Source organism: Melanostigma gelatinosum, assembly GCF_949748355.1.
Source record: "Melanostigma gelatinosum genome assembly, chromosome: 20".
NCBI classification, from domain to species: domain Eukaryota; kingdom Metazoa; phylum Chordata; class Actinopteri; order Perciformes; family Zoarcidae; genus Melanostigma; species Melanostigma gelatinosum.
In genome coordinates, this window is record NC_136653.1 from 11,519,433 (window position 1) to 11,542,133 (window position 22,701).

At 41.7% G+C, this 22,701-nt stretch overlaps 1 protein-coding gene across 1 annotated transcript in view; it reads left to right on the forward strand.

Moving 5' to 3' along the window:
- Nucleotides 1–22,701, forward strand: part of cntnap2a (contactin associated protein 2a) — a gene marked incomplete at its 5' end in the record, with an annotated part of 287,541 nt that overhangs the window by 232,811 nt on the left and 32,029 nt on the right. Inside the window, one exon of the mRNA XM_079292505.1 lies at nucleotides 18,049–18,219. Coding sequence (XP_079148631.1) covers nucleotides 18,049–18,219 — 171 coding nt within the window. The remainder of the gene's footprint in view (nucleotides 1–18,048; nucleotides 18,220–22,701) is intronic.

Consider the following 22,701-nt stretch of genomic DNA (forward strand, 5'->3'; position numbering starts at 1 on the left):
AACAAAGGTCACTGGGCTGTGCAGTAATGCGGAGGATGAAGGTTATCTCGCCTCTTAAGATACGGATGGCTCTATGATGTCTGTTGAACCATATTAGTGTTGCATCTGAAATGCCAACGCATTGCTAAAGCAGGTCAAGCAGCACTGCATGGACAATGGAACATAAAGACCTAAAAAAGATAAGATCATATTCTCCTACAGTATATCTTTTGCCCAAAGAAGGTCATTTGTGATCCTCAGGAGAACTGGCTCGTATGCAGGGAAGCTGCCTGAAACCAGACTGGTGGTAAACAGTTCAACCATGCTGATCCTTCAAGACTCGTCTTAAAGCGCATTTAAAAATACGCTTTAAGTTGAAATAGCTCATCAAAGCTTTCAAAGCTGAACATATTGAGATGCAACAGTGCACATTATAATGGCTGCCTCTCTGATAATCCTGTTACGTTGCTTTGAATGGGAAGGTCCGTTCTCCTCCTATTCTATTTCTGTGAGCCTAAATCTGTGGCACAGATATTCCTTTCATTTGTGAAGATGTTTTTATCGTCCTATGAGCTCTCGTTACACTAGTTTCTGGTCTCCCGAGCACTAGCCGGAGGAGGTTGCCATGACACTAAATCCTCTTCACCACTTGTTATATTAATGGATCATAATGACTACCAAACACGAAGGCGTTTTAACAAGGGACCCCGATCTTCATTCTTCACAACACACACTCTTCCCCTCTTCCCCCTCTCAGAATCAGAACTGTTTATTGCCAAGTACATTACACATACAAGGAATGGCTCAACACTACTCCACTCCTTAACCATCAGCCCTTCATAGTGGCAGAACGCTGCAGCCAGCCCACAGCGTCTACATGCAGGTGCAGTACAATATAATCTGAACACAGCACGGTATTTTAGCTGACTTGATGGCTTTGCTCACCTCGTACCTGCTTTCGTCTAGCGGTCCTTATCCCCTGCTTGAAAAACAGTGGCCCTTTCTTTCAGTCTCTAATCCAAGGTTTCTGGTTCGGATAGGATGTGCATGGTATGGGTGGGAATACAAGCGTCCACACAGGATTTAACAGTCCCAGTGCCTGAAAACCAACCAGTCTGTTTATTCAAAACAACCCGTTTTCCACAAACCAGCGCTGTGCTGTCCTCAGGTAGGTTTCTCGCTCTCAACTTTCTGCTCGGTCCGACTTCCCAATGATATGCACAGAGGGATAAAGGATGGCTGTACAGTTTACTGGGAGAAGCTTCTGACTGCAGTCATGGGTACATGAACGATTGTGCTCCACATGTTGTAGGCTACCTGCACATTTGAACAATGTGTCAGTCATGGACCTCCAGCTGTTGTCTGGTCGTTCAGCTTGTACACATCTAGACAGTGAGGTGATGGCAACAGTTCAAATGACTGAGGATTCTATGACCAAAAAGCAAACAAGAAAAGTGTCACTGTGGTGTAGTCACGCTACACAGGCTACTTTACTTCACCTTAACGAAAGAAGAAAGTGGTAATTTAAAGAATTCAAAAAAGGGAGAGAGATGTTTGTCTTAATTATCGTGTCGCACATGTCGAAGAATATTTTTGCCTTTTTTTTTTTCATCCCAATCCCAGTGGAAATGAGACACTGTAAGTCTTGTCGGAACAATACATTCCGACATTGTTAGCCAAACCTTTGGAAAGTAACAAACTAGAATTTGCTGCTGATGGTTTGAACAGGGTTTTCATTCAAATTCATCATGAGCGAGAAAAAGAGAAAACACATGCATAGCGGAGTACAATTAGGCACATTGTTATTCTAGGGCTGCTACTTGAGTGTGAAAATAACACATTGCTCATACTCACATTGTGCGGATCATTCAGAAAATCACTTGCTTTATTATTATGTCTTTCTGCTGTGAAAAATGCGCCTGGGGTTTTGTGCACTTGTGCATACGCATGTTTTCGTGTCATGCATTTGTGTTTATGTATGCGTGTGCGGCCAGACGAACATATCTGAACTCTTTCCAGAGACTTCCCATCTAAACACCCCTCTTATCCTTTCATTCTCTTTTTATCTAGTAGTTGGAGTTTTGGTTGTTTCTCAGGTATCAGGTCCTGCAGAAACACACACACGAACACCCGACGAGAGAGTTTAATCCTTTCTCGTTTTAAAATCTGAGTGGGCTGTTCAAACAAACTCATCAAAAGTCAAATGGATAAAGAAAAATGCATCCTAATGATGTAAAGCCACACAACTATAAGGCATGGCTCCCATTACAAGGGGATATTCAGGAGCCGCAGGGCTGGAAAAACACATACCAGTGTGTGATGCACACCGAAACAACCGCAACCATTATTTTCTGTGTGCAAGCCAACTTGAAGATGATGCAGCAATTTAATTAATGCGCATCAAATGACGCAATGCTTCACGGCCAGCATGTGTTGCACTTAAGCCTTTTTGCGGCTCCAAGTACAACCTGTTCTTTGGATGCGTGTGTGGCATCAAGCGTCTTCGGGAGTCTTTTCTCTCATCCCTAGTGATTGTGACCTGAACACAAAATAGACTAAAAGTACAGTAAAAGGAAATGTATCGTGTTTTTCTTCAGTCTGGAACAAGTGAACCAAACTACAGCTGTGAAAGCAGCATCTAAAACACAATTGTCCACTGAGAGGATTCAGGATCGAGTTGTGTGAATTCTTCAATCAAGTAGTTTTGTCTTTTGAGATTGCGTCTGCCTCCCTCATCTGCTGTCTTCATTTTATTTATCTCCTGAGACGAAATCGATTAAAACAGCATTGAGAGGAAGTTATGTCGGTATCTGCTGTGTGATGTAACAAAGTACCAGGGAGGTTTTGTGGAAAGTAATATCCTGTGGAGAGGAAAAAGCAAACATGGATTTAATCTTTAGCGCATGGCAGCGAAAATAATGCTTCATATATTATCTATTGACTGCTCAGTTTTCTTTCTTAAAGGAATAATAGAGTGGGGCTATGCAATCCCAGTGGAGTGTGAGGGCAGATAAGTGCATTCTGTGTGTTTTACAGTCAGACGGCGCTGAATTCAAAACAAGGTTAAAAAAGGGAGATGTATAAGAATACCATAGTTCTAACTCACACAGGCTCCGCCCTCTACTTGACTCTATGGGTGAAGCTTGGTTTATACTTGCCGTAGTGAAGCCGGCCTCAGGTATGCGCCAGAAAATAACGTGCACCTCTGAATTTTTCTAACTTGCCGCTGTTAAGGTAGAAATTTTACCTCATAACAAAGAGAAGGCCGGAGCCATGTGGCCGGATTGTGCCGTCGACACACACGCTGCAATAATAACGCTACCAAAACTGGTTTACAATTATAAGGAATTTAATTCCACTGATGTAAGCACGATTACAGTTATACATTGGAGTATATACTCCTATGACATATTAAAACAATAAAACCCCATTTGCAAAAACCTCACTCGGCTCCTCCGGTGTAAACACGTCTGTCGTCCGGGGGCCATCACAGAACAAGAGCGAGGAAAAAAGACTTTCAAATTAAACCTCCCACATCTGTTCGAAACACCTCCTCCTCCGTTTATCCCGATTCCTATTGGCTAACTTCCAGGAGCGTATTCACTTGTCTGGCTCTGAGTTTATTATCACATTCAATGACTGTCAGTTACATTTTAAACCCTTCTATAATAATCCTTCAAAATGAAAGTTATACTTCTGCAACTTGGCAGAAGTTTCATGCTTCTGCATGTTTATGTTTATGTTTATCTTAATTATGCATTCTCAAAACCCTTATGATTATGACTAACTATGAATTATTAATTATGAATTATTAAACACTTTTATTATATCTACTCACTACAGTTTTTTACTCAAATTTCTTACAATTCCCCCCTAACTCACAGTTCACTGTGAGTTAGCTACTCAAATGTAGTTATTTACTCAATGTCCCTGGAGACCTCCCCCCTACTCAATCCAGGGAGAGGCTTCCTATCTATCTAAACAGAGGCAAACAATTCATGCACACAGATATCATTTCAAGTATTTCTGTTCAGTTCGTTTCAAGATAGAGTGCGTTGAAAATCACTGCCTTCCATGTCTTGGGGCTGGCAGGATCAGGATACAGCCTGTAGGCTAGAGAACACATACTGAGAAGCCTTGACTGTTTTACACTTGACAAAATTACATTTCTTAATCTTTACACCCTAAAATCCCCTTATAACCCAATTAAACAAAAAATAAAATCTCGAGATACTCATCCAAAACAATCCATCTATTTCCCAAACTTCCAACATCTCACTGGATGTTTTAGAAGTCCATCTGGGCCTTTATCAGGTCCTTCAGGATCTCCGAGAGGATGGTCAGGAACCGCTTGTGAAGTTCCGCTATGGCACCGCTGGTGGCCTCATCTAGACTGTGGCCATCAGAAGCTCCAATTCGTCCTCATCCTCGTCACATAACTGGTTGCCTGGACTGGTGTCTGGCTCATCGGTGGAGCAATAAACCCCTGTAGAGGTCCACGGATGCAAGGGAACCCCCATCCACAGACAACTCGGCGGTCTATGACGACAGCACACAGAATAATTACGATTGCCAAAAATGTATGTTTTCACTGGCCAAGCATACTTCCCAACCAGTCGGTGAACGGATTCGTGACACCAGAGTTGTCTGCTAGCTCTTGGCTGAGTGCTGTCAGTCCCTCCAGAGCCCTGGTCACCGATCCATCAGGAGCTGTGTTATTTGAAATGAAAGTACAGCACGCAGACCCAAACATCTGGCACACGCCACTTTTCTCTGCTAAATCATATCTAATGCCATTCTGTTCTACAAGGTCATTAAACTAGTCTTCGCCAGCTGTGCATGCAGTCCTGATATGGCATCACTGGTGAAGTTTACAAAACGCTGTTGGTTATAGTAAATGTAGTTGATCCAATCGACATTTTTATTAATCATCACCCTCTGAGAGAAAACAGATTCTAAATCTGCTGCTATTTGATTTCTGGCTTGAAAGTCATTAGACACCCCCCTTGGCAGTCTTATGACATCTTATGTACACTTGGTCATCAAAGGCTCCCTTCGGGCCACCGGCATCTCTTTTGGATCTTCTGTTAGCATGTGGGCGTGGAGAGATGAGTTCTCCATAAGGTGCATCAGTGACAGGCAGGATATAGAATGACAATATAAGTTGCATCAACGCACATCTACCGGTCCAATCTTTAGGCTGGATTGGATATATGGTTCTTCCTCCACACCACCATCATAAATCAGCTCTAGGTGCTGTCTGTCTTAACACACTGTTATATAGATAGTTGCTAGCATTGTGACTGTTGCTACAATTTGCAATAATTTGCAATACTACTACCTACATTGGGCCCTTAACGGTATCTGAGACTATACAATCAAATGGACCCTCTGTAACCTTGAACAGAGGTGGGGTATTATATTATACAGGTGGGTAATCTCAGTGTAGCCTCTGACAAGTGTGATGGAGGGGCAACGTGTCATCAGTAAACAGAGTTAAAATACAACTAAATTCAGGACTTATGAGTCTGAATCTTGAAGGAACTGGTGTTGCTAGGGGTTGCTAGGTCCTGAACACACAATACAATCTGTACTACTGACTCTTAAAGGATTACATCTACCCACCCCCTTTGTACACATCACAGGCATAATATGATAACAGCTTCCCATACTTATGTGTGGCAGGCCCACACTGGTCAGTTATGATGCACAAGGTTTTGGACATCCACCCGTAGGTGTGTTCATACTCGGGACAGGAGACTACTTCACAGAAGTCGAACTGGACCGTTGATGTTGTACCTTCTTTGAACATAAGAGTGAGAGTTACATTTTCATAGGTGAGTGTCGTCAGAGAAGCCTCTCTACGTGGTCTGAGATCGGTTTGATTAGCTACTGAGGCTAAATGTCGAATCCTGATGTAGTCATGCATGTGATCTGGTTCCTGTCTGTGGTTAATTCCACATACTAAGAGGTAAACTACTGAACTCAGGAATAAAATAATTACAGACTTCCATAACCCACTGAACCTAGAGTCTCCTACTGGACGCCCTCGCTTAAACTGTGGGGAAAACGTCATCTTCAGTACTGTCTAACCCTCTTTTGAGGTGTCTTTGGCTTCAAATTTTCCTGTCTGATGTTCAATCCTGTCTCTGCGAGTGTCTCACTCGTTACCTTCGCTGCTGCACAGTGAGTGAGGTGGTGCCAAGTAGCTCCAGTTTTACCTTTCACCTTTACTGCATGTGAGGTTGCCAATACTACCTCCCATGGACCGGTCCACCTTGGTTCACTCCACCTGCGCTCGTGGACTTTTATCCACACCAGACTGCCTGGTGACACGTCAGCCTGCTTCCTTTCGTCAGCTGCTGCTTCTGCGTTTGTCACCTGAGAAAACAACACTCGGCTCATGTTAGTTAGAGCTCCCGTATATTTCTCAATTTCTAGAGTTAGCAAGTCTAGTTGTGGTTTATCATGACGTCATTAAATCTCAAAAATTGTGAGTAGCACCTTTACTGAAAACTATTCTAAATGTGGATCTACAAAAAATGTTTGACACCTTACCATATCGCCCCTTCACCTCGATATCTCTGCTGTAAGGGATCACATGGCAACCATCTATGTATCTTGGCTATACACTGAACCTCCCCATGGTCCTGGTGACAGCATGGGCATCTGTTGATGTCTCATGGGAGGAGGTCCAGCTGGACCTGGTCGTAGGTACTGCTGATGTTGTGGTGGGAACGGAGCATGTTGTGGTGGTGCATTGGGCTGTCTTCCTCTTCTTTTATGTGGGCAATCTCTCTGCCAATGACCTTCTCTCCCGCATACGTAGCACTGTCCTTTACTTACAAGACCCCCATGCCCCCCTTTATCGTTACCTCTCCCTCTGTTGGATGCACCACTTCTGCATCGTGGTGGGGGCTGATTGTACACCACTGTGTGGGCTGGTACTGCTGGATTTTGTTGCTGCTGGGCTTCTGCTGCTCTCATCTGTTTCTTGGCCTGAAATTTTCTACTGATTTCTCTGTCGATCTCTGCTACTTGAAGTTTCAGCAGCCGCCGCTGCATTCTCCTTATCTCCTCGTCTTCTTTACTTTCTGCTCGTCTTTCCTCTATCTGCTGTTGCAAATCTTTTCTGATGCGTTCTACTTCTGTTACTTCACATTTTAGTCTTCTTACCAGTGCTCCTACTTCCTTACTCTGCTTCTTTAATGTAAACATTATGCAGCCTAGGAGTATTCAAATGTGTGTATTAAATGTGCATGCTTGTCATCACATGAATCAAAATCAACTCACCCTCTGTGCTGTATGGCGTGTGGCCGTTGACTCCAAAACTGGGATCCACTGCTTCACTTCCCAGATCTGGACCCACTCAACCACGCACCTTGACTAAAACAAACACAGAACTGCCAAAAGTTCAGCAGTAAATGTTAGCATACGTCTGTACAAATACCCCCCTCACACACCCTTCCCTCATCCAGCACCAGTCACTTTTTATTCTCTGCTGCTACTTGTTAATCCTTTATCTAGGCCCTTATGTTCTTAACTTTATTCTATTTTATTCTATTATATGTTATATGTTCATGTCTATATTACACTGTGGGACTGCGAGAAACGGCATTTCGAATTTTCTGTATGCATAACACATGTGGAAACTTTGACAATAAAGTGAACTTTGAACTTTGAACTTTGAACTGTAGTGTAAGAGAGGTCAACGATCTCTCAAATATGTTTGCGCCGTCCGTGTCAAAATTGATTCTTAGGAACGATGTAAAATAGTAAATGTACCAAAATTAGTCAATACTGGATATGTGAAGGAATCTCGAATCCAAAATTGAAGCTAGAATTCCGAAATCAAACTCAACATCTAAATCAGAATCACAATCACAATCCAGTTCCAAATCAGAATTCGAAAGGTTTAAAATTGGAAGTAAAATGAAATTAAAAAACAATGAATGATTAATCAATTAAATATTAAATTCAACTTTAAAAATCAATAACTGTGTTCAAAGATATTCAATCAATTCAAAGATGCACAATAATGAATCACAATTAAGTTCAAGAATTGAAGAAACACAACTGAAACCATTAATCTTTGTTAAAATGCTGAATTAAAACCAAAGTCAACGACTAAAGTTATAATGCTTAATTAAAACTAAGGTCAGGATATAAGCTCACAGCTCTTAGACAATGAATCTCTGAAAAATTCAGATTCTAAACACTTCGCCGAACCGGAAGTTACCCTGTAACCGAACCGGAAGTTGTCCTGAAACTGGCTTTTTGTAACGGATATGCTAACCGCAATGCTAACGACAAAAACGGAGCTTCTAATAAAGCATACGCACACACAAGTATCACCAAAATCCCACACTTTAATTCCACTGGTACGCCCTCTGTCTCCTCTCACACTCTACTGGTTATTTTATTTTATAAGCACTTATTTTACATACAGAGTACCGCAACACCGGAGCTACACGTAGCTAGTGTTAGCTCCCCACAGCGCGGTTACAGGTCATGCAATGTTAATCATTTTAAACGTATTTCCACGCTGCTAAAACACAGACTAGTCACACGTATTATTGGACTTATTTAGTCATAATTTTAAACGTATTTCCACGCTGCTAAAACACAGACTAGTCACACGTATTATTGGACTTATTGTCCGGTTTTATTATACCTTAAACCTCCGGTTAACAGGCTATTAGCTCCTCCAGACCCGAGTTCACTGTTACGTATATGAAACGCGAGTTATTCACTGCCAACGCCACAACCACTCACCCAGTCTGCCTAGCACCATCAAAGCCCATTATTCTCCGTCTTCTGAATCATCCACACGACCCACTATTTTATCCATTCACAGCCAAACAAACGAGAGTGTCTTTCCTGAAGCCGCAGCCTCAGAAGCTAACTCCCGCTAGCCTAGCTACGCTACACAGCGTACGCTTCGAGACCTGAAAAGTCATGAACAACACCCGCGAAGGGTTGCACGCCTGGGCCGGAATGTCACAATATTTCAGTCCGCCAAGTTACATACCTGCTTTTGAACTAGTTGTCAACAAAAGCCCAAAATTGCACTCACCGAGCCAGAGGGTCTCCCAGTATGTGCAACCTTAGTCCGCTCTAGCCAAACAACTGCTTGATACCAATGTGATGATTTAATTACACAGCGCTGTCTGCCTTTAATTGATTCTTAGGATCCTTATACTCTGGACTAATCCCTTAGTTCATCATGCTTCAGAAAGTAAATCGTAGCTTACCTCAGTGGAACGTGGCCTCCTCCTGGAACGTACCCACCAGCAACGGAGCGCTAGCCGTTAGCAGCGCTTAGCCAAGCAGAAATACCTCTAAGATCCTATAAACTAACTCACAGATTTCATGAAACGGCTCTGCCTACCGATATTATGGGCCCAGGATGTCTGCTTGACCAACGCCGCCTTCAGCACACACAGCGAGGCCGGTAAGACTGTCCCTTCGTGTGTTGCCAAATTTGTTAAGGTAGAAATTTTACCTCATAACAAAGAGAAGGCCGGAGCCATGTGGCCGGCTTGTGCCGTCGACACACACGCTGCAATAATAACGCTACCAAAACTGGTTTACAATTATAAGGAATTTAATTCCACTGATGTAAGCACGATTACAGTTATACATTGGAGTATATACTCCTATGACATATTAAAACAATAAAACCCCATTTGCAAAAACCTCACTCGGCTCCTCCGGTGTAAACACGTCTGTCGTCCGGGGGCCATCACAGAACAAGAGCGAGGAAAAAAGACTTTCAAATTAAACCTCCCACATCTGTTCGAAACACCTCCTCCTCCGTTTATCCCGATTCCTATTGGCTAACTTCCAGGAGCGTATTCACTTGTCTGGCTCTGAGTTTATTATCACATTCAATGACTGTCAGTTACGTTTTAAACCCTTCTATAATAATCCTTCAAAATGAAAGTTATACTTCTGCAACTTGGCAGAAGTTTCATGCTTCTGCATGTTTATGTTTATGTTTATCTTAATTATGCATTCTCAAAACCCTTATGATTATGACTAACTATGAATTATTAATTATGAATTATTAAACACTTTTATTATATCTACTCACTACAGTTTTTTACTCAAATTTCTTACACCGCACATGGCGCTCAATCACGTGACTCTCACAAATAGCTTACTGATAAAAGCACTATTTCCATGTCTGGGGATTATTCAAAAAAGGTCAATTCTCTTCAGTTGCTTTAAAAGGAGGTCTTGGAAATGTTCTATTCAGTATATATTTTCCAGACAAATCAAATAGTTTACAGGGTATTTAACCTGAGTTTCTTTATAATGCATGTAATACCTGGCTTCTTTCTTTACTGGGCTTGTAAAAAGGCAATAAAGTAGCCCTTGAACATGAGATCTGAGTTTACAAATAATTGCAATCCCTCCTCGATATTGTGGATCTTGTATTATGGCTTTTTGCCAGTTACACTCATTGTCTTTTTGATTCGTCACAGTACATTTTGTTTGTACGCCCTCTGGCGTTTCAGAGAATAACTCAACGAACAGCCTATTGATCATAAACGCCTCCGTGCGTGCTCCAAGCTCCTTCACCATTATGCTGAGGCTCTTGCTACAGTGCCAAGCGAGAGTATAAACAAAGATTCATGCTGTGATCCAATGCATTCGCCCACTGAAAATTTGCATCAGGGTAAACCGCCAATCAGAATGTGCCTACCCGAATACATGCAGTCCCCAGTGTATATGGTGGCTATCGGGCTGTCTCATGACACTATTAGAGTGTATGCAGCAGCCATGTCTTCCTGCCGCGAGGGTTTCCGCAACAGGCCGTTCTTTGGCCACTCTCCCGTGAAGTGGTCCTTGCAGGGGGTCAGGAGGCAACACCCTGTGATGAGTGCCTCCTCCCAGCACTGTCAACTGCCATTGGTGCTCAAGGCCTTGGTGAAGGGTTCTTTTGAGCCTTTAAAGAGTGGCTCTCTAAAGTCTGAAGCTTTGCTGCTTGCACTGACCTCAGCTAAGAGGGTGCGTGAACTAACCGCCCTGTCGGTGCACCCCAGTTGCTTGCTGCTTCGTGGTGACCATAGCTGGGCTACCCACAGACCACATCCATCCTTTCTTCCCAAGAAGTTCAGGAGTTCATTCAGGTCGAGACTTTTACAGCTGGATGCTTTTTGTCTTCCACCCCATGCGGGGAACAGCTGTTCATGTGCTTCAGAGATGGTAATATAACTAGGGTTATAGCATCACCTTTGTTATGGTTTCCTCTAATGCACAGATTTTTTTCGCTCTCTCAGTCTGTCCAATCCTCAGGGAGACAGGAAGTGGCCTGCCGAGGTTGCAGAACATGACAGAACACCTCCCCTCACTCCGAACCGGGGTCGCACTCGTCATGGCCCCTTCATCAACAATCTAGGGCCACTCTCACTAATGTGCCTTCATCAGAGCCAACACAAAAAACAAACCATGATTTAATGACCCATGACATCACATCTGTTTGTGTGTGTGTGGGCCTATCATGTAGCAGCATGGCAGACACAATTACCAAAGATACATCCTTCTGTCACTTGGAAGGAGCCATGTTCTCTTTGTTTTACTCTTCCACTGTCTGAGTGCGAGTGTGTGTGCGTGAGTGTTATGGGTTAAGACTAGAGGATGAAGAACATTGAAACGTGATAAAGAGGATGATGAATGTTGAAACGTCTTCAAGGAACTGTTTGCATGAACTCGAGGGCACTAATGGTGCTGAGTGACAAACCTTTGAATTACAACCTGAGGTCTGAATAAACTCATAGAGGAGAACCAACAGGATTGAATACCCGGTATGACCACATAAGGCAGTTTAATCGAATCCCGACTCTTTTACGGGTTAATTAAGGGGCCTGATATCATGGCTTTCTTCAAAAGACTTAACGAAGACACTGGAGACCAACCAATGAGACACATTGAACTTATGAGAACAGAACCAAACATTAATTAACATGCAATCTTTAACTAACCATCTACAATGTTCTCAAGACATGCTTCACATATTCAAGCTAACAAGCAGAAGCCGAGGGAATAATAAGCTACAGGCATAGATATAGATATGTATGACCCCCGTCCACTTTGAGTACGAACCCACATGTGGTTCTTAAAATCACGCACGAACACCCACACACAGAGACACAACCATCTACGGATAAAAGATGAAAGGAAAGTGACATTAAAGGCAAAATAGCATGCACTTTAATTAAAATATTATGCTGAGCTAAGATGTGTGTAATGAAAAGTTATCTTTGAAGTATTGGTTTTGGAATTAGTTTGAGGAGGGAGGATTGTCTTCTCTTTCCTGTAGCTTATGTATGTGGCGCATTCTAATCTAATGACAAGACTATTTATATTTTCATGTGATTATAGAGCAAAGGTACATACTTTACTCTCACTATTATATTTCATTTCTGCCAAAGGAGCCCCCATTATCATCATTATTCATCATACTCATTTATTTATTCCTTATTCTCTGATTTATCCTTTATTCGTTTTAGTCGTCATTTATTCATTTATTTGTCTGTTTAGTTGTTTAGTTTTGCAGTTAGTAGTTCAATAAATATTTAATTTATGAAGAACTTGGTCATTTGATTTGTGTGTTTATGAAATAAGTGTACAACATGCCCAAGAACTTAGCAGCAACCCTGATATTATGAGACTTTATTTTTTTATTTTTCCCAAATTTGGGTGGCATCTTAAAGTGAATCTAATGTTGATTTCTGTTATTTAAACTAATTGTGTCTTACAGCTGAAGCTGACAGCCATCACTTTCCTTCACCTTTTTACACCAATTCATTGGTTTATGATCATATTTAGTTATGAATAATCATTCTATAGTTTGACATTAATTCATCAATAGTTATAAAACACAATAACGCTACATTAGAGACAATGTCTCTCTTTTATATCGAGTGACCAAATGAACAAACTAACTTTAAAGTGAAGATGACTTTGAGGTATGTTTGCAATCGTGCTGGCTTAGACACCGAAACATGGAGCATACATTATACATTGGCCCATTAAGGCGTATTAAACACATATTAAAAATTCCACACGTGAATTGGTACTCCGTGATGATTGATGCTTCTCATACTGAGCATGGAGCTCTGTCTCACTAAGAGCAATGGTGATTGGCTGCTATATAATGGGTTTTCATAGGCAAATGACTAATGTCTTGGGCAGTCAGGGAAAGTTTCAGCATGGAGGTGCTGTGTGTATGTATGCTCGTCAGAGTGTAACTTTCTGTGTGTGTGTTTTACACGTGCTCAGGCATTAATGAAGGCCATTTCCATTGCTAGTTTAATAAAAGCCTATACAGGCAGACAGAGAGGGATTCGTCTCATTTATTGATGTGAAAAGGGTTTGGACTTTTTAACAGATGGGAATAAAAATAAATGACTGCAAATGACGCACAGCAGCATGTGTTCCATTATTATAATGTAATTCACCTGCTATGAGACATGCTTGGCCTCATGACTGATCACAAATGAAGGTTTTCAAGGGTCACCTATGATAGTTCAACACTAATTAAGTGGTCTCTACCCATTTGTCGCTGTTCATATGTCCACATAGAATGCTTTTAAAGACATTGAGGTGTCTGGTGTGCAGACCCTTACAGTTTGGGCTCTTTACTTTTGTTTTTAAATAAAGTCTGAATGAATGTGTTCATTTTGGGAATTTTAGGCCTAAACCGTTACAAATGGTAAAAAATACCATTAGCAACACAAGTACTTTTTAGTTTAATTATTTCTTATGGGTTGTTTTTTTTGTACTAAATTAAGGAGATCAAATGCATAATATGTTGTCGATTTGTCTTTTATCCTCATTTTTCCTTTCTCCTCTGTTACTTTGACTCTTTTATGAGCTTGTCACAGGACATTGTTTACTGTTAACTATGTTGGTCAGCATCTTCTTGCAGCATGAATGAGCTATTACGGATATGTAATATACGTAAGATTCTTTTTTTTTTTTACATTTTGGCCATATTTCAAAGACATCTGCCAAAACATTAACATGATGATATGATAATATTGTAAGTGCATGCTATTACAAGCAGAGCCGTTTCTGCCTACATGTTAGTGATTCAGAAGACCAAACAAGTTATCAAAAAAGTCCGAATGATATACTGTAGGTTCAAGTGTTTTATTTTGAACAGTGATATCTGAGCCATGCTCTCAGGGGCACAGATGTATCATCTTCCGAGATTGGAGCTGCTGTTTCTCCTGTTGGAGTCCTCTGATTAAAGCCCCCTCCCCAACCCAACAGCGTTGCTCCTGTAGCAGAATAAGTGGCAAGTGAGAGTGAAATGAGATGCTTGTGTTTGATCCAGCAAACTCAGCAATAAGTGCTGTAGCAGTCTTGAGATCCTCAATGTCACGATCTGCAGTGATAACACCCTTCACACTGTGTCTACTGTACGTGCAGGATGAGGTTATTAATATGAGATATTGTGGCAGTAATTGTAGTCTACTCTGCCTGTAGCCAACAGTGGACATTTGTGTGTGTGTGTGTGTGTGTGTGTGTGTGTGTGTGTGTGTGTGTGCGTGTGCGTGTGTGTGCGTGTGTGTCCTTGTTAATGACCCGAGAAGGTGCAGTTAGTCATCCTCACCTTCTGCTGGTACTGGCACGTAACCCATCTGGTCAAGCGTGGACAGATGCATCATCTAGTTGGCTTCCAGACCCGAACTTCCCCTCAAATTGTATCTCACGTCATGTCAGCCTCTACAGTTCAGTGGGCTAGACGAGTCCCTGTGGCCTAATCCAGAGGTCAGCAGCTGTTTTCAGTGCAACATCATGTATCAGTCAAATGAGTCGATGTGTCCAAAAGATATCCATAACACGCTTGTAAAGAATCATGTGTCTGTAAAGATAGAAAGATACTGATGAAGTGCAGACAAATTGAGAAGAATATAATGTCGCTGCAGATGTGCTGAGGGATTATTAGTTTGAAGGTATTTGGTCCTGGACAAACTGAAATGTGTGACCTGATGATGTCGCCACATGAGGAGTCAGGGGATCACTAAAGGTATAACACTCCTCCCGAGGGGGACATGAATGTTTGTACTAAATTTCAGGACCAGTCCATCCAACAGTTGTTGACATTTGTCATTCTGGACTACAATAGTGAACCAACATGGCTATTCACAGAGCCATACCACTCGTATGGCTAAAACATTTGACCAAATTTTGTTTTACTCCAACCTTGGATTAATGTAAAACAGCAGCTATTCATCACACATACCCAGATCGAGCCATCGCTATATATTCTAAACTTCATGGTCATTGCAGCAACAAACCCGAGCATAAATGCTGTAAAGCCTGATGTTGGCATTATGTAAATTGTTATGTGATGTGTGTCCTCCATAAGCATGTGGGTCGTGGGCACTCACTGGATTATGTATTATTACATGCTGCTAACTGATGGCCGTCCTCTCTTCCAGACAGAAGTGATCGCTGTACACATTGCTGGGTTGCTGTGTTGTTTTTGTATGCTGCACTCAGTCCTAGTGTGCATTGCGAAGTGCTTCAAATAGCGGTTTTGGCGAGGTGCACTGGGATAGGAAGTGTTGAAGGCTACCACCGAGCAGCAGACTCTTGAGACCGCATGCTGATCTAAGCTTTGAAAGAAGAAATAAAATCCAACATTGTTCTGATTCTCCACTGAATGAGGTGTCTAACAATCGAGTAGCTCAGCAACAGAGGTCATTTACATCCTGAAAGTAGATCTGAGATACTCTTGAAAGCCAAATCCTCTACTCCATTGGTGCACCTCACAATGAGACCAACGGGACGTGAATTTCGGGCATTTGCGTCACCTTGGAACCAATTAGACAGAGAAAAATGGCTTGTTGAGAAAACCCTTAACAGGTTCCATTGGAACATTTTCTTTGAAGTGCTCATTGCTCACCATTGACAAGGTTCCCAAAAGGGTTTCTATTTTCCTGTTTCTATGTACTGTAGGACTTTTACATATGAATGCATGAATGAAATGGCTTGCTTTCACGGAGGTTATAGCAACACACGAATGAACTCCAATTAATTAATACCAAGGCTGTTTGGTGTGGCAGGCAGCTCAGTTTATATTAAATCATGTTGTTACTGTGGGTTGTTACTGTGGTCATTTTTGGAGTGAAGTTAATTTCCCTTGCCTTATCATGCATTATGACTAGCAGTTTGATATGTGCGATATCTCAGACAGTTTTGTGCTGGGTCCGTTTCTGAAACATTTGTTTGATAAACATTTCAGTATTGGAGAGTTAAATGTGCCACTGAACTTAGCCAAGCAGTTGCATCTGTGGATCTGGCACAGGGGCAATCAGATGTTGATGATTTGGCTTCTACGTTTATTCCTCTAACACTGTTGTCTCTCCAACACTCAGTTTCTGTCAACCCCCGAATGTTTTGTTCTCCTTTGCTTCTCACACCATAGAACCCTTTTGAGCCCATTCTCTCTAACCTCCTCCCACTTCCCTCTTTTCCTCTTGTTCTCTCTCTCTCTCTCTCTCCTTCTGAAGCGTGACTCACCTCCAGGCTGTATTTCTATATCCTTGTGTCCATCTTGCTTCTATGTCTTTGTCAACCTTCTTTTTATTCTCTTTCTTGAAGCACTTGAGGTCTCATTCAGTGCATACTAAATATATATCCAAGCACATGAGACGTTATTATGTTGGTTTGTATTTGTGATGTCACATTTGTACTGTGAGGGCTGACTCTGTCAATGCAGTCTACTCAAAAGAATACTGAGCAAATGATTTGCTAGCATGTGTACATAAACTGATTTTTTAGTGTTACTCCCATAACCTTTTAATTATTTCTTGTAAAATAGAATAAACTACAGCATGTGGCCCTTCTTGCTATTATGGAACATCATAGTCAACTTAATTATTTGTTTCGCCTCTGCAGGCTTCCTCCTGTTCTGTTCCCCAATTAGCCTTGTTCAATAATTGGCTGCACCTCCCGTTGAGAAATAAACAGTATTCCAACTTCAAACACACTAATCACAAAGGCCACATCAGCAGGGGTTGTGCGTGCGTGCGTGCGTGCGTGCGTGCGTGCGTGCGTGCGCGCGTGCGTGTGTGCGCGAGTATGTGTGTGTGTGTGTGTGCTTGGCCACCATGCCCTTGCCCCTGGTGACAGGATGTAAGGCAAGGAGGAGAGGGGAGAAGCTCAGCCCTGTCGTTGGGGAGCGCTTATCGCACTGAGCCAGGAGACACAGAAATGCATGGACACCGGTGCATACCTACACTTACAGCCATGCACTCACACAAATGCATACAACGGTATGAACTCACACATTTGACAGGAAGCAAAGGAGTGCTAAAATGATTGTTCAATAAGCTGATTCGTTTTTAATCAGCAACAATCATCATAATGGATAAGCATTTGACATTTATCTGGAAATCTTCATCAAACAAAGTGGGGAGTCCTCTTCTTTCCTCTCTGCTCTTCATCTTCCTTGAGTGACAGGGGCATGGCAAGGGGAGAGGAGAGGGGACAGCAGAGAAGTCACTTCATCAACCACAGTCCGATAATTCATCTGCAGCTGTTTAGCGTCCTACTTTGTCTTCATTAGCAGCCGCTGGTTTTGCTTCATAAAAGTCATTAGAAAAGTTGTTATCAAAGATCCTGCAGCTCTCTATCCATGTACCCTGGTCCCCCCCTCAGGTCCTCATTTAGGAGATAGTCTCCCTCTCTGCTAATATAGGATCAACTTTCTATTGAGTATCATTGAAGTTGCAGGAAATTACAGGCTCAGTTAAAACCTCAGAAAAGGAAGGAGGTTTAGTTGATGAAATAATTAGTACTGAGGAGATATTAAATGAGCCACATTAGACAATGGACATGAGATAACAGTGTTGTATCCAGAATAGATGGATAGCTCTTTGGAATGAAATGAAACTGGATGCATAACCATTTGAAATAAAAACCATTCCTACAATGAATTTATTCTGCAGCTTATCGTGTGTGCCACAGAGCTGATGGAGTCTACAGTAGGTCCATGCCGGGATGGGCTGGGTGAGAGTTGTGATTCTATCTATTTTTCCACAGATAACTACTGGAATGCCGCGTCCTTCACCATCCCGTCATCCTACCTGCACTTTGCCACCTTCCAGGGTGAGACCAGCGCCGACATCTCCTTCTACTTCAAGACCAGCGCGCCCTACGGCGTCTTTCTGGAAAACCTGGGCAACACTGACTTCATTCGTTTGGAGCTCAAATGTAAGAGGCATCTGAGTGGTTGTGTGTGTGCGACTGGGAGTCGTTTTTTTTTTCTCTCTGTTTGTGCCCTCTATATTCTCTCTCTTGCTCAGACTCTTTATCTGGCCTGGTGTGAGGTTTAATCCACCAGTGTGATCGGGCCGTGTGCAACCTGCCAGCACACACACTCAGAGTCACATACAATCACACTGATGCTGACGCACACACCAGCAACAGTCAATTGCCTTCCTGATTGTAGTGCACTACTTTGTGTGATTGCAAGAGAGAGCAATCATTTATTTAAGGTAATTGGTGTGTGCAATAATTATGTCCATTAGAAACCACTGTTTAACCAAATAACCCATTTTCAGGGTTGACATAACACAAGCTCACACACAGACGTACACAGACATATTATCTCTCTGTCTCTCTTTCGCTCTCCTTTTCTTTTTCCAAAAAACATTCTCATACATATGAGCGTTTAACCCTCTTAAAAGTACAAATACACACATACACCCACACACACAGGGTCACAATGGTGTCAGTGAAATGGGTAATCTTGTGTGTATTTCGTGATGTGTGTACCAGCACACGTTCAAAAGATGGACATATTCCCATGCAGGAAACATCTGCAGTGTCACATCACACCAAAAATCGATATGTGAACCATTTAAAAAGTCTACAAAATACATTTTCAGCATTAGAAAAAAACTATGCTCGTTAAAAATATCTAAAATATTGAATTGCAATCTGTATTTCGTTAACTCGGCTGACAGAAACACTTAAACACTCAAGTTGATTTATTTGACATTCTGTAGCTAACCTCTGAAAACTGAGATGAGTATGATAAAATGTGTTTCGATATGTATTTGACACATTAGCATAACAGGTGTTGCCTGCTTAATTTTGCAAACCTTATCTTTCACAAGCTTCTCCTGCCAAAAGGTCAAAACTACAGCCTGTTGTTCTGAGCTGTGGCAGATTTCCAGGATCTCACAGTGGAGAGAGAAAAAGTGATGCATATGAACACACTGAGATCACTCTGAAATAAAGCACAACCTTACATCATCTGTGATGCCTACGACAAGAGGAGATTATCACCAAGCTGATGTGGAATACCTTTTTTCTGAAATTTGTTCTTGAGAAAAGTCGACGTCAGATTGATGGTGTGTTGATAAAACCACAGAATTGTTCCTCCCTTTGTTCTGATGATGATTAATCCCATTGTTCTGTCAAATTGAAGGCATGTCCCAGTCTTAATTAGCATAAGGAGACACCCTGGCAGCTACACACGAGGGCATGAGACTGCAAGGCCGTCTGCACACACAGAAATTGAAATGCCCAAAGAAAAGTCTAAAGAGCAGTTTATTATAATTGATTATTTGGTAATCCGCAAATCAATAATCACGTGAAGATTATGATAAATGATGTTAGTATAGAAAGAGTGTATGAATATACAATTCTGGGCTCGGCATGAATTATGTTAGAAACCACACATAATGGAAAAACAAAAAATGCTAAAACCCTTGCAATATTATCCAGAACTAAAGATATCTTGAATCATAAATTATATACAATCGTGTTCTCTCGTGGTTCCATTCATTAACTGCTTTGAGGAGGTACGGGGAAACAAAACCAACACTAATCCAATGTTCACGCTACAGAAGAGAGCGATAAGAATTGTGAATTGATCGGAATCTTATGAACCAACCAATGTACGATTTATTAAATTGCATTCAAATGTTGTGATTTAGTTGATATTAAAACTGCACAGATAATCGACAAAGCTGTTTGTGCTTTGTGAAATAATTCATTAAAAATATTTTAAAGATATTTATAAAATGATTGCAACGTTATGCAACTGGAGAGCTGGAGAGAATGCTTTCACCAATCATTTTGTATGAACATGTCAGCAGTCAAATGTGCATACGTGTGCACTTGAGCGTGCATAGATTCTGTTCTTACCGCAGAACAAATCCCAAATAGGAAAACATTAGTGAATCTTCGGGAAAACGATGTAAGTGAGTTTCAAAGGAACAGTGTGCAAGATTTAGTGGCATCCAGGGGTGTGTTGCAGATTGCAACCAACTAAATACCGCTCTGCTCAGCCCTCCACGCGTGTTGGAGAACTAGATTATGAAATAATTGCTTTTAAAAACATATATAGTATTTAAAAAACAACAGCAAAGTCACTATATATATACAATACTATGTGTGTGTAGTTGGAGGAGCTCAGCACGACAGAGCGAGCAGAGCAAATGCGCGATGCAGCGTGATAATCAATTACACCAAAACATTAAAATTGATTAAAATCCAAAAGGAGACAGTGCTATTGGCATAGACATATTAAGTAACATTTTAGACTTTATACTTGACTCTAACTCTTGACTTGATACAGAGACTTTAAATTTCATTTTCATTTTGACTTCAGAGTTACTCATGAACATCTCTGCTTTCTTATCAAAGAAATGGAAGAAATGGCAACAGAGGAGAGAAGAACAAAGCGTCTTACATATTAAAAAGTGGGACAGTTTTGGACCACCCCATTTCACATTCTTTACGTCCTTTCAGAGACGCGTCATTGATGTCATGTAGGTGTCTATGATCGTGTTCCAACGTCTCAAATCAACATCCCAGTGGCCTCAGTGGAGCCGCATTGATCAAAAATATTCAAATCTCAAAGGAATTTGAACATGTGTTGTCAGAGAGGCTCGCTTACCATTTGCTGCTGGTGCTCGTGGCCACTGAATAGACACAAATATCAATGATTTTTGAGCCAAAGTGCTTTCTACACAAGGTGACATTATCTCAGCTGGTTTGCGACCTAAATGCTGCATAAACTTTTCATTTTCTTTCCCCAAATCTTTCTTACAGTTAATCTTGGTTTTACACAAAGTCATATGCACACCAATGCATGCACACGCTTATTCCTGCTGGAAAAAACCCCGATGTGCTGACACTACACTGTACATGCAAGTACAGAGAGAAGTTTGCCAAAGGGGATTGGTCTTTGTCTTCTAAACGTGCACACGAAAAAACACACATATAGTAAGTACCTAGTCTGCCACGGCTGCACAGCAGGCCAGAGGAGATAGAGAGTGTGTGTGTGTGTGTGTGTGTGTGTGTGTGTGTGTGTGTGTGTGTGTGTGTGTGTGTGTGTGTGTGTTTGTGTGTCTCCCCCGGGGCTTTTAAAATGCCCCACATCGATTTCCTCTCCCCTCTCCCTTGCTATCATCTTACGTTTTGCCCCACAGCACACGTTTAGACACACTCTCACAAAGCAACTTGCATGCACACACATGCACGCTCACACACATAAATACACACCGAATCTCGGCCCTCTCGCTGGTGCAAAAACTGTATCTGCTACAATCCCGTCAAGGTATGAAATAACTAGCATTGGGCCAGAATAGCATAGCTGTGCCATTGCAGGAGCTCAAAACACACACATGACCACAAAACACACGTCATTGTGACCTCAGAAGACTCAAAGCCATCAGGTGGACACTTTTCCTCTTTCAATCTTAATAACATCGACGGATTTGAGATATAGAAGACATATTCTGAACCATGTCAACTGGACTGGTAACAGGATTGGGGACAGATAGAAAGCTCCCTAAATACAGAAAGGCTTGACTTCTGTGGTGCTCTGTGTCTCAGTGGAAAGTATGTACGTGCCATGTTTTGAGTCTTTAAGAGGCTCTGCAATTACAGTGATAGTCTTGCCCAAAGGTTATAAACACTTTCAGTCTGGCATCCAGCTGGGAAATGCTCTTTCCCGCTCGGACATCGGCTTATATATTTATGATTGCCTTTTTTATGTGAAGACCAGACTGACACAAAGTTTACATCTGAAGTTCAGCACGGCTGCATCTCTAGCTTTCGAAAGTTCTCAGATGCCTCTATGACTTGTAAAGCAATATGAAGTTATCTACTAAATAGAAAAGCAACCAGCCACCACTACAGACATTTTTCAGACTTTTCTCCAAAAACTGTCACATGGGAATATTTATCTCACTATATCTGTTCTGTGTACACATTAAGAACATAAAGAAGTACTCGGGATTCTTTGGATTGTGGGCATGCATGTTTTTTGCTGATAGCATAAAGTTTTATTTGAAGAGTCTTTTCTTGTTCACAAAGCGATGCGTCGCTTTTGAGGAGTTGCTTTAACGCGTCACTGCTCCGGCCGTCCTAGGGATGGAGAACACAGAGCAAAAGACGAACAAAGCAAATGAAACAAACAACAAAGATTTAGCGAGTACAACAGAAAAGAGGTCACAGAGAAAATACTCTGCCAGCCATCTGAAGAAAGCTGAAAAACTGCAAAGTGAAACTTCACGTCAGACAAACACACATGCACATAGTATATGCACAGCCACACAAGCAGTGAGATTTGACGTAAAGACTGAAGCATAATTTAGCTCCTTAAGCCTACATATTGAAAGATTAATAGAAAGCGAAGAGAAAAAAATATTTTTCTCTAGGCTAACATGTCAGTGT